This window comes from Chelonoidis abingdonii, chromosome 7 (genome assembly GCF_003597395.2).
Source record: "Chelonoidis abingdonii isolate Lonesome George chromosome 7, CheloAbing_2.0, whole genome shotgun sequence".
Lineage (NCBI taxonomy): Eukaryota > Metazoa > Chordata > Testudines > Testudinidae > Chelonoidis > Chelonoidis abingdonii.
This window is the reverse complement of record NC_133775.1, coordinates 58,116,990-58,130,172: the sequence shown is the minus strand read 5'-3', so window position 1 is coordinate 58,130,172 and position 13,183 is coordinate 58,116,990. Positions and strand designations below refer to the sequence as shown.

At 40.2% G+C, this 13,183-nt stretch overlaps 1 protein-coding gene across 3 annotated transcripts in view; it reads left to right on the top strand.

The window, feature by feature from the left end:
- CEP350 (centrosomal protein 350) overlaps positions 1 to 13,183 on the top strand; it is a 166,940-nt gene that overhangs the window by 37,116 nt on the left and 116,641 nt on the right. For all 3 annotated transcript variants that reach the window (XM_075067898.1, XM_032796177.2, XM_032796172.2), the window contains exons 7-8: positions 81 to 194; positions 12,004 to 12,117. In XM_075067898.1, coding sequence (XP_074923999.1) covers positions 81 to 194; positions 12,004 to 12,117 — 228 coding nt within the window. The remainder of the gene's footprint in view (positions 1 to 80; positions 195 to 12,003; positions 12,118 to 13,183) is intronic.

Below are 13,183 nucleotides of genomic sequence, written 5' to 3'. Positions count from 1 at the left end.
ACAATGCCTAATAGCGCAATTTTTTTCTCAAGGTTTTTAAAGTATTCTGCAAAATCTAGGTAAAACTCTGTTTATCATAGGTTTCAATCCCACTGAGATAAAGATTCGCACTCCTGATGGAAAGGTGTGGCATGAAGAGGAATTTCAAAACATCAGTAGGGAGTTGTATCGAGATATAGCCCTCCAATTAACAGGTGAGAAGCAGATCTAAGCTTATTAATACACACAGGCTTCTTTGAGAAGCATCTAAGGTTGCTACACACACAACTTAACCTACACAACCGCATGGGAAATGAAAAGTAGAGCTACCTAATAATGCATATCCTGGATTCCAGTGTTTCTTAAACATATTTGATCACACCATTCTTTGCGTCTATAGTAGTTTATGCCCCCCTTCCACACAAGTAAATACACCAATAAAAAAATCAACATGCAAGTCTTGCTAAATGTTAAAAAGAGGAAGGCATTGATTCAAACGGAGCCATTAAAGTATATAGTAACTGAAATTTTAAGTGAGATGCGGGAGTTTTGGGCACCTGGCCAGCAGCCACCACTCTTTGCCTTCCTAGTTCTGAAGGCAAGGCAGAGGGCAGCATAAAATGTGTGTAGTACCTCTTTTTTTTCTTAAACTTCCCACACCAGAATACATTCTGAGCCTCCCAGTTTGAGACCCTCTGCTGTACTCCACAGGCACTAGAACTGGTTGAAAAAACTTTTGCCTCCCACAGGATTTTTTTTTAAATAAGTCAAATGATTGTTTTATTTTGTATTGGAATAAAAAATGCAGACTGAAGTGGAACAATTTTTTCATTTAATTTTGAAATTTCCCGTTGAAAAATTTAATCAGATCTTTTCCCACAAACAAAAAATTGTTTTTGATGAGACCCCACTTTTTTGTGGTAAAGTTTTTCGTTTGAAAAAATGCAGACAGTTCTAACAAATGCACACCTTTCAGTTACCACAATTACTACCACTATGTGGAACATCTTTAATTCTGCCCTTTCAACACTCCTTTTGACTAAATTACCCACTCCCAAAATTAGTTGTGGAGATGTTTTGTGTTGTGATGTGTTCCACTATGAGGTTACTTAACTTCTCCTAAATTGTCAGGAGTGGAAAGTCATGTCATATGCTAATCAAAAGATCACTGGACAGTACAGATACTTCAGGACCCAAAAAGGGACTTTTGTTGTCTTGACAACTCTTATCCTAGTTTCTCTTATAAGGGGTAAATTAAATCAAACCAGGTATTCTCCCTCAGCTCAAGGGAAACAGAAGGTTCAGCTGTATCCAACTTTCAAAAGAGGAGGAGGAGTGGAAAAGTTTTTTCCAGTAAGGAGGGTGCCAGGATAACTCTCACAATCAAGTTGCTGTGTAACTCTTCTCTAAAGAAGGGAGACAAAAAGGGTGAACTAGCAGGAAATGAAAAAAACATTGTCATGATGTGCTATTATTTTTTTTCCCTTACAGCACTCCTACATCGTTTTTGTCTGTTGTGAGGATTGGATAGGATCTTGGGGATTTATTAATTTACTTTTTTGTTTCTTTACTGCTGCTTTGTTAACAATAATTTGATTTCAGGGTTTTGAGTTTTTCACAAGGGCTTGGCTTTGCTTATTTTACACTACCAAATGAACTTTTTTCTTTAAATGTTTAATAAATACACACACAAAAAGGGAATGGGGGAGGGAAACAATGAAAATGTTCAAAACTCAGTGCAAGTGAATTGTTTTCAGTAATATCCTTTATTCCCTCCGTTTGTGTAGAGAACAAAACTTTGCATGATAATCTTTTAAATAGCATTAAATGTCTTTGTGGCAGGGGATCAATTTTAGCACTAGTACTCAGGTTTTGTTAAAGCAAATGCTGTTTCTTAAGACAAATGCATACGAAGGACAAAAAGAAAACAGTAACCAACGATGCTAAAATGTAGCCTGGCTTTGCTTACAGTTCAGTTGCTGAAAGACCGCAAGTATAGCACATGCCCATTTAGCCACTCCAAGTCCTTGGCTTCACTCCTCCTGGCTCTGGAAAATGTTTGGCTGCTGTTGATTGTCCTCACTTTCCTCTGGCAAGTCTGTAGAATGTTTTTACTGAGATAAGGCTACTTATTAGTTTGTCAGACTGGCTACATCAAAATTATACTGTTAAATAGCTTCTGATTCACTAAGCCAGGGAAAAAGAAGCGATGAGAGGAATAAAGTGGCTATGGAAATTGACACACTAAGAGGGTGTAATGAGGATCTTAGGCTTTTATCTCGGGAGTTGCTTGGATCATACCAAAGATAAATGTTGCCCAAATACCTGTTCTTATCTGGGCAGAACATATTTCAGGCAAAGGAAAAGGACCAATGGTGTAATAGTAAATCTTTGGGCCCCAGTGTTAATGATGCTGGCTGAAGTAATGGTGGCTGTGATCCGTCTTCCTTCACGCTCAGAACTTGCTGCCAAGCTGAAGAAGTTGACAAGTGATCCTCACAAAAATGTCCAGAAAGAACAACAATCTCTTTTTATCAAAATTACCCAGTCAAAACAAGCTTTCAATGGTCCACATATGTATGTTCTGCCATATTTGTAACTTCACCAGGGGCCTCGAAGGCTGCTAATTTAAATGGTGTTTTTAGTTCAAACAAGTTTAATTTGCATTTGAATAACTTTCTTGAATTATGTGCTTTTTTAAATATTTTTGTCACTTTTACTTGTCAAAAAGATTGTTTACATCTTTCACCCACTTAAGATATTTCAAGATTTTAACCCAGGGTAGGATTCAACACATGTCCCAGTAGATGCCATCTTTGTTCAGAAATGGTCATTTTAAGTACAGTCCTTCCCTAAGCTCCAAAATGTTAAGCCTATACGACAGTCATTTTCTAACACCTTCCCCTCCAGACGCACACACGCGTGCGCACACACTCTCTTCCTATGCATTCTCTTCCAGTTAAATTTGGGATTTCATAATATAAGAATATTGTAAGTTGTGGTTCTGACATGGGGTTATGGACATTATTGAGAGTAGATCTAGAAATATTGTCTTTTTCTTTTTTTTTTTGGCGATGCCTTGCTGTTTTAAAAATATGCTGAGATCACATAAATTATCCTGCAAACATCTCCCAACAAAAAATAACTGTAGAATTCTGCACAAACTCTCTGGACTTTTATGGCTTTGTTATATAAGTATTAAAGATCCATTTTGCCTGTGAGAGACTGTTCAGTTTCTAAAATTCAAAGGTCTTTTATCACTAAGCCTGTTCTTTAATTACTTTCAAAATGATTTAATGTAATTATTTTTTTCTCTGAATGTATTTAAAAATCAGCACAAGAAAACAATCTAAACTCTTTACAAAGTCAGTTGGTGCTCACTTTGAGAACTATAAGCAAAACTTAGCTTTTCCCAGCTCTCTCTTAAAATCTTGTGGAATCCTCCTTAGCTATGTGTTATCTATCTGCTGTTGACCTTTCCACTCAAATTCACATTTGTTATCCTAGAGTTTTGGAAATGTCCATTAGATGTACCTTCACAATATCCCACAGCAGATGACTGCTCTCCCCAGATGATGATAAAGTTGTGAGATTTTTCTGACTTTTCTGAGACTAACTTGCAAGGTGCTTGTTGTCATTCTGCCAGCAGAATCAGACACATGCTAAATAGCATACAAACAATTCAAAATGTATCCATGGTAATATAATCTTCAGATTTCTGGCTCTGTCACCTACACTACACTGACACCACTTAAAAGATTTATCTTGAGTAACCAAACCTATTTCTTTTACCTTTCTGTAGACTTAAACGTCTCCTTCTGACTTGCAGGTTGTATTTTATGGATTCATGAAGTTCTAAATCTTTGGTGCCTTTCTGGCTACTTGTGACGCTCTGTCAGTTCAAAGCAGCTGTAAACCTGGCAGATCAGTCTACTGGTGATTTTTCTAGAGTAGTGATAATCCCCATTTAGAGTTAGACCCACCCTTCTTATGGCCCTTGGTGAAGGAATTATGGCTTGGGTCACAGTTCTGCCAGTGATCCTTTGCTGCTGGAATTGCCTTAAAGGGCTTTGGGAAGCTGGGTGCAATTTAGAGCTGCCCTGAGGTGGTTCAGAATTTCACCAGGGACTGGACCTGCTCTTGACTAGTGCCATGACTGGGGAGCCACAAAGTTGTCTTAAAGCAATTTTGCTTCCTTTGCTGAAGCTCTAACCTGGGGTAGTCAATGGTGGACTGCGGGCCAAATCCAGACCACCAGACACTTTTGAATGGATCCTGAAATATTTTTATTTACTTACTTTCTCCTCTAGAGTCTGGACCATGACTATATCTTGACCAAGAAATATAGACCTTGACAAAAAATAGACTACCCCTGTTTTTGCTCAGGGTTTTTATTCAGATTACTCCAGAGGTGGGCAAACTATGGCCCACAAGCCACATCCAGTCCACGGGACCCTTCTGCTCGGCTCCTGGCCTGGGAGACTACCTCCGGCCACTCCCCTGCTGCTTCCCCTCCCCCACAGCCTCAGCTTGCTCCGCCTCTGGTGCAATGCTCTGGCTGGCGGGGCTGCGAACTCCTGGGGCAGCGCAGCTGCAGAGCCTGGTGGCAATGGCGTGACTGGCTCCAGCCAGGCGGCACGGCTGTAGCGCCGCCAGCCACTGGTGTTCCAGGCAGCGCGGTAAGGGGGCAGGAAGCTGGGGGGTTGGATAGAGGGCAGGGGTGTTTGGTGGGTTGGTCAGGGGCAAGAGTTTGTATAGGAGTCGGGGCAGTCAGAGGGTGGAGAACAGGGGAGTTGAATGGGGGCAGAGATCCTGGGGGGGCAGTCAGGAATGAGAAGAGGGATTGGATGGGGCGGCAGATAGAGGGTGGGGGCTGGGCCACGCCCCCTCCTCTAACTGGCCCTCCATACAATTTCCGAAACCTGATGCAGCCCTCAGGCCAAAAAGTTTGCCCGCCCCTGGATTACTCTAATGTTCATAGATATCTTATTATGTTTAACTTACCTTCTTTTTTTCTAGAAATCCAGTTTTTCTTTAAAAGTTTAATATAAACAGAATTGTCCGAATTAAATAGACATCTAGTCCATTTCTCACGTTTTCCAGGGGACACATTTCAGTAAGAGGAATGAGTTGTATGCAAGTTTGGCCATATGCCGCTCTGTATGCCACGTGTACACCAGCTGTCTGGAATGATCTCCTTCATTTGAAAAGATCATATCAAATAGCTGATTCTAAGTAACCAATCTATAGTCATACACAGTACATACTGTAAATATATATTGAGCTTGTTCTATTAAAAGTGAACACGTGGACAGAAAATCTAACAGATATATTCACCATATACTGTATGGACAGCTGAACCTATATTCTTTTCCAATCTGGTACTGAAATCAGCAGCATACCTGAAAATTCTGCAGCACCTTCAAGAACATGTCTCTTAGTAATTAAGGTTTTTCTTTAATTATGAAAATTAATACGACTAATATAGAATCTCATGACTTGTTTTTTAATTATGATAGTGGCTACATGTATCCTACTCAGTGGGTATGTTGATTCTGAATCCCACCCGTGGGTACATCTCTATCAGCTAAACACATGTTAAAATAAATCTTGTCCTGTCTACCCTAGAGTTTAAAACAATGTGTTAAGATACTTTAGCTAAATGCATTTTAAAATACCATATTTTCTTATTCTACACAAGTCCATTGGTAACAATGCACTGACTTGCATTTGGCTCACTTTTTGAATGCTTTCTTTGCAGCCATAAAGGCTAAGGCTTAAGTCTTTTTTTTCTTTTTTTTTAAATGAAAACTTAAATGATGCAGAACAATTTTGAATCAGTGAATATGTCTACACCGCAGACAAACACCCATGGCTGCCCTGGGTCAGCTGACTCAGGCTCAGGCTGCAGGGCTGTAAAATTGCGGTGTAGATGTTTGCCCCGTGAGCCAGAGTCAGCTGACACGGGCCAGCAGTGGGTGTTTAATTGCAGTGTAGACATACCCAGTTGGTGTATTCTGTGGCAAATTCTGCAGTCACAGTTGCAGAAAGTACAATTCTCCGTTATTTAGTCTGTCACGTTTTGATGGATTGGTTGGGAGCCAAGGATTAAATGTGCTAGCATGTATAATGTAAAGTTAGAGGTCATGTATTCAACAATGAAGGAGCTAGACGTAGCCCATTCAGGTGGAGCATTAATATGTACTTTGTAAAACTTAATTTGTCCTTCAGTAGAATAAAAAAGCAAGATTAGCTCAGGTATGCCAAACTATTAACATGACTTCTAAACCCCAGAGTGAACTTCCTGATGATCTGTTACGGCTGTTATCTGTGCATATGTCGTAGCTTCCTACTCAGATTTGAACCTTAGTGTTCATAACCTGAGAAGCTAGCATGAACCCCTCTAAGCTTAATTACCAGCTCAGATTTGATCTCGTTGCCACCATCCAAAAAATTCCAGGGTTTTGGCTCCCTCTGGTCTCCCCAGACCCTTCCCTGGGGAACCCCAAGACTCAGAAGCCTTGAGTCTTACCACAAAGGGAAAAACCCACTTCCCTTCCCCCTCCTCTCCACCCGAACTTTCCTCTCTGGCTAACCTGAGGTTACTGATGCAATCTCTTATCATCACAATACCAAGAAGCATGTCTCCTCTATTCCACAAGAGACAAACCCCAAAGTACAGATGGATAACTCTCTCTTCCCCCTCCCACCAATTCCCTGTGCTGCAGAGCCCTCCGTAGATCTAAACCACAAAGAGAATTCCCTTCCTTTGTTCCTTAGCCCTACCCAGGAGAGAAACCTCAAACAGTCTTAAAAAGCTATTATATAAAAAAGAGAGAAAAAAAAACACATGAACATATGATCTCTGCATAAAGTGACAATAACACAGGGTTACTTAAGAAATATGAATAAACAGACTTCTCAAAAAGAAATACAATTACCAGCAACACAGACATGTAAATACAAAACAAAACATATAAATCCTATGTTTGCTTATTGTACTCACAACTTTGAAACTGAAGATAGAAGCTTGAAGATAGAAAAAAGCCTCTCATAGCCGAGAGACAGACAAAAGACTCAGACCCAACATTCCCTGCTGTTTTATGTCAGTTTCCTGATTGGTCCTCTGGTCAGGTGTTTGGTTCCTTTGTTAACCCTTTACAGGTGAAAGAACATTAACCTTAGCTATCTATTTATGACCACCATACTAATGGCTTTGCTGTTTTAGTATTTAAACAGTGTTTGAGGCAAAATGTTCATTCTGAGTGTTGTTTGGGCAAGCTATAAGAGTAAGCCTAAAAATGCATTGTGGAGTCTAACTCGTAGCCTTGGAGAGCAGTAGAACTTCAACCTGCCGGTGAGCATGGTATATGTAGGTACCACGACATGAGGAAGGATAGGGGAGAGATCCTGGAGCCAATTTAGGCTGCTAGATAAAGATTGAAGTCCATGACCTCCATGGTAGCATCTTTGAAACTGTCCAATCCCACGCACAGGGTTGGTTAGACAGCAGAACTGCAGGTCTCAATGTGTGGATGAGATGTGGTGAAGAAGAGGAGGGGTTTAGATTTATTAGGAACAGGGGAAGCTTAGAGGAAGGTGAGCCTATACAAGAAGGATGGGCTCCACCTAAACCAAAATGGAACCAGTTTGCTGGTGCTTAAAATTAAAAAAGGTTGTAGAACAGTTTTTTTAAAAACAGGTGGGGAAAGCTGACAGGTGCATAGGAGCATGTGTTTGGACATCCCTTTTGGGAGGATCTATATGGTTCCCATTTCCTAATGCAGAGGAGAGGATGGAATGATTAAATACAGGGAGGATCTGATGAGAAAAAGTCAACATGAAAAAGTCCCATCAATTACATCATTTAATAGGGACAGCCAAAATGGAACACGTTTTTAAAATGCCATTTAAATCATGAGTCTAAACTAATAGAATGGGTGACTCGAGCACCTAGTATTTACATGAGGATCATTGATATAATAGCATCACAGAAACCTGGGGAATGGGAGCCATAAACAGATAGGTAAGGGTTAATGTTCTCTTCACCTTAAGGGGTTAACAAACAGTGACCGCAACACCAACCAAGAGGGAACCAATCAGGAGACGAGATACTTTCAAATCTTGGTGGAGGGAAGCCTTTGTTTGTGTTTTTTGGGGTTTGCATTGTTCTCTCTGGGGTCTGAGAGGGACCAGAAGTAAGCAGATTCCTCCAATCTTTCTAAAAAAATCTCTTCTGTTCTAATTCTAGTAAGTATCAGGATAAAGGCGGCTTTAGTCTTTTTAATTGGTTTTCTTTATTTGCAAATGTGTATCTGGCTGGTAGAGTTTTAAATGTATAGTTTGCTGGAAGTATTTTAAATTGTATTTCTGCTGGAGGAGGTTTTCTTTCTAGTGTCTATAAGCTGAAAGACCCTGTAATATTCCATCTTGAATTAACAGTGATTATCTTTACTCTTTCTGTTTTTTATTAAAAACTTTCTTTCTAAAGACCTAATTGATTTTTTACCTCTTGTTAATGCTAAGGTATTGAGTCTGTACTCACCAGGGACTTGGTGGGAGAGAGAAGGGGGGAGGGAAGGTAAATTTCCTCTTTGTTTTAGATTCACGGAGCTTGAATCTGTATTGCCTCTGGTTGAGGGGAAGAGGGGAGGGGTGGAGGTGGAATCCCTCTGTTTTAAGATTCAAGGAGTTTGAATCACTGTCTATCTCTCCAGGATAACCCAGGGAGGAAAAGCCTTGGAGGGAGGGAAGAAGGGGGAGAAAAAACCTGATTTCTTTGTTGTGAGACTCAAGATTTCTTTGTTGTGAGAGGTCTTGAGGTCCCCAGGGAAGGTTTTGGGGAGACCAGAGTTTATCAGGCACTCCAAGTCCTGATTGGTGGCAGCTTATCAGAGCTAAGCTGGTAGTTAAGCTTAGAGGAATTCATGCTGGTACCCCATTTTTTTGGACTCTAAGGTTCAGATTGGGGAAATATACCATGACAAGGATAATCAATGGGACACAGTAATACCAGGGTACAAAATATATCAGAAGGACAGAACAGGTCGTGCTGGTGGGAGAGTGGCACTATATGTGAAAGCATAGAATCAAATGAAGTAAAAGTCTTAGATGAACTAAATTGTACTATAGAATCTCTATGGATAGTAATTCCATGCTTGAAAAATAAGAATATAGCAATAGGACTATATTACAGACCACCGGACCAGGATGGTGTTAGTGACTCTGAAATGCTCAGGGAGATTAGAGAGCTTATTAAAATAAAAAACTCAATAATAATAATAATAATAATGGGGGATTTCAGCAATCCCCATATTGACTGGGTACATACCACCTCAGGAAGGAATGCTGAGATAAAGTTTCTTGACATCTTAAATGACTGCTTCTTGGAGCAGCTAGTCCTGGAACCCACAAGAGGAGAAGCAATTCTTGATTTAATCCTAAGTGGAGCGCAGGATCAGGTCCAAGAGGTGAATATAGCCGGACCGCCTGGTAATAGTGACCATAATATAATTAAATTTAACATCCCTGTGGTGGGGAAAACTCCACAGCTGCCCAACACTGTAGCATTTAATTTCGGAAAGGAGAACTACACAAAAATGAGGAGGTTAGTGAAACAGAAATTAAAAAGTACAGTACAGTACCAAAAGTAAAATCCCTGCAAGCTATGTGGAAACTTTTTAAAGACACCATAATAGAGGCTCAACTTAAATGTATAGCCCAATTTAAAAAAACATAGTAAAAGAACCAAAAAAGAGCCACCGTGGTTTAACAACAAAGTAAAAGAAGCAGTGAGAGATAAAAAGGCATCCTTTAAAAAGTGGAAGATAAATCCTAATGAGGAAAATAGAAAAGAGCATAAACTCTGGAAGATGAAGTATAAAAATATAATTAGAAGGACCAAAAAAAGAATTTGAATAACGGCTAGCCAAAGATTTCAAAAGTAATAGCAAAACATGTTTTTAAATACATCAGAAACAACCCCTAGGGCTAGTGGACAATTGAGATGCTAAAGGAGCACTCAAAGATCAGGCCATTGTGGAAAAACTAAATGAATTCTTTGCATTGGCCTTCACTGTTGAGGATGTGAGGGAGATTCTGAAACCTGAGCCATTCTTTTTGGGTGACAGATCTGAGGAACTGTCCCAAATTGAGGTGTCAATAGAGGAGGTTTTGGAACAAATTGATAAACTAAACAGTAATAAGTCTCCAGGATCTGATGGTATTCACTCAAGAGTTCTGAAGGAACTCGGATGTGAAATTGCAGGACTATTAACTGTCATCTGTAACCTATAATTTAAATCAGCTTCTGTACCAAGTGACTGGAGGATAGCTAATTGCAACGTCAATTTTTAAAAAGGGCTCCAGAGGTGACCCTGGCAACTACAGGCCGATAAGCCTAACTTCAGTACTGGGCAAATTGGTTGAAACTATAGTAAAGAACAAAATTGTCAGACACATAGATGAACATAATTTGTTGGGAAATAGTCAACACGGTTTGTGTAAAGGGAAATCACGGTTCACCAATCTATTAGATTTCTTTGAGGGGGTCAACAAGCATGAGGACAAAGGAGATCCAGTGAATATAGTGTATTTAGATTTTCAGAAAACCTTTAACAAGGTCCCTCACCAAAGGCTCTTAAGCAAAATAAGCAGTCATGGGATAAGAGGGAAGGTTCTCTCATGGGTTGGTAACTGGTTAAAAGATAAGAAACAAAGGGTAGGAATAAATGGTCAGTTTTCAGAATGGAGGGAGGTAAATAGTGGTGTCCCCCAGGGATCTATACTGGGCCCAGTCCTATTTAACATATTCATAAACAATCTGGAAAAAAGGAGTAAACAGTGAGTTAGCAAAATTTGCAGGTGATACAAAACTACTCAAAATAATTAAGTCCTACGCAGACTGCAAAGAGCTACAAAAGGATCTCACTAAAGTGGGTGACTGAACAACAAAATGGCAGATGAAATTTAATCTTGATAAATGCAAAGTAATGCACATTGGAAAACATAACCCTAACTATATATATACAGATATGGGGTCTAAATTAGCTGTTACCACTCAAGAAAGAGATCTGGGAGTCATTGTGGATAGTTCTCTGAAATCATCCACTCAGTGTGCATCGGCAATCAAAAAAGCGAACAGAATGTTGGGAATTATCAAGAAAGGGATAGACAATAAGAGTGAAAATATCATATTGCCTCTATATAAATCCATGGTATGCCCACACCTTGAATACTGCGTGCAGATGTGGTTGCCCCATCTCAAAAAAGATGTATTGGAATTGGAAAAGGTTCAGAAAAGGGCAACAAAAATTATTAGGAGTATAGAACGGCTTCCATATGAGGAGAGATTAATAAGACTGGAACTTTTCAGCTTGGAAAACAGACAACTAAGGGGGATATGATAGAGGTTTAAAATCATGAGAGGTATAGAGAAAGTAAATAAGGAAGTGTTATTTACTCCTTCTCATAATACAAGAACAAGGGGCCACCAAATGAAGTTAATAGGCAGTAAGTTTAAAACAAACAAAAGGAAGTATTTTTTCACACAATGCACTGTCAACCGCTGGAACTCCTTGCCAGAAGGTGTTGTGAAGGCCAGTACTATAATGGGGTTCAAAAGGGAGCTAGATAGATTCAGGGAAGATAGGTCCATCAATGGCTATTAGCCAGGATGGGCAGGAATGGATTGGGTGACAGGTTATCATCAAGCGATCCATACCCTATTTGTTCATTCCTTTTGGGGCACCTGCCATTGGCCACTGTCAGAGGACAAGATACTGGGCTTGATGGACATTTTGTCTGACCCAGTATGGCTGTTCTTATGTACCTAGCTCTTTCTATAGCAGATGGATCTGCTGGATTCTAAGGTAGTGGCTATGACCTAGGGAGTGATCATGCTGCAGTTCTCTGACTAATCCCCACTTAATCAAGGTAAATGCTGAAGCAAGTTAGCTTCTGAGTTTTATTTTTCCTTCCCATGGGGTATCAACTAACAGTTCACACATACTGTCTGCTTTTCAGAGGATTCAACAGGGAAAGAGAAACCCCCTGAGAAAAGCAAGGAGAAGAAAGCAACCAGACCAGTGCGCAAGGTCCAAAAGCTAACCAGATCATCAAGCCCAGATTCCAAACCAGGTGAACAGTAATACTCTTGACATAGGCTTCTTTCTAGATGTGTATGTTCACTGATTAGTTATGCCCAGACTGGTGAAAAAAGCTCTAATTTAAAGGTACCCCGTTGACTTGAACTCTGGTCTGTTGCACAAAATATCCTAAAAGTTATTTGGTATATTATATCAGCCCTGTATCCCCCACCAGTTTTTTTTTTCTTCTGTTTACAAAATTTTCCTTTTCTCCGCTGCTGTGTGCAACTCTCAGAAACGGCAGAAGATTGTATATGTATTTCACGGGGGTTGTCTGAGGACATTCACCAGAGCACTGGAAACCAGCAGCAACAGCAGAACTTCCTTGCTCTTCTCTTCTGCCTGTGTCATCTTTCATCTCTGCGGAAGAGCCAGGGTGTGTGTGTGTGATATGTACTTCTCTGGGGTGCAGCCTGAAAGTGGGATACCACTGAGCTCTCTGTCTCAGCAGCCTGGGCTCCCTCTCCCACAAACTGCAGACCTCTCCCAGTTCTCCAGTCACACAAATATTTACAGGCAGGGACACACCCTAGTGAGTTACACGAATGCTTTTTCCATCCATATATGGACTAACAATACGCAGGCTCCAGCCACTTCCACCCCAGCTCCCAAGCCTAGGAACCCACAGCTATACCATCTTGCCATGGTCAGAAGCCTGACCAGTGTAAGTTATTTACCCAGTTCGCCCCTCCTTCATGTGGAGAGGACATGCACCAGCCTCTGTTCCTGAGCAGATTTCCCTTTAAACTTCAAACAACACACTGTTCTAGGTAAAAATAAATAAATAAATAAACATAAAACAGATTTATTAACTACCGAAAGAAAGATTGTAAGTGATTATAAGAAATGTGCAAATCAAAGTAGATTACTTAAGAAATAAAACACAATCACAATCTAAGTTCTATAAACTAGACAGGATTCGAATCAAGCAGTGTCTCACCTTGATGGTACAAACAGTTCACAAATTTTCCATACACAGGCTGAGGGGACTCCTTTCCAGCCTGGGACCAGCTTCCCAGTCAAAGTCTTTGCTCCTGAGGTGTTTCCAGGTATTGAGT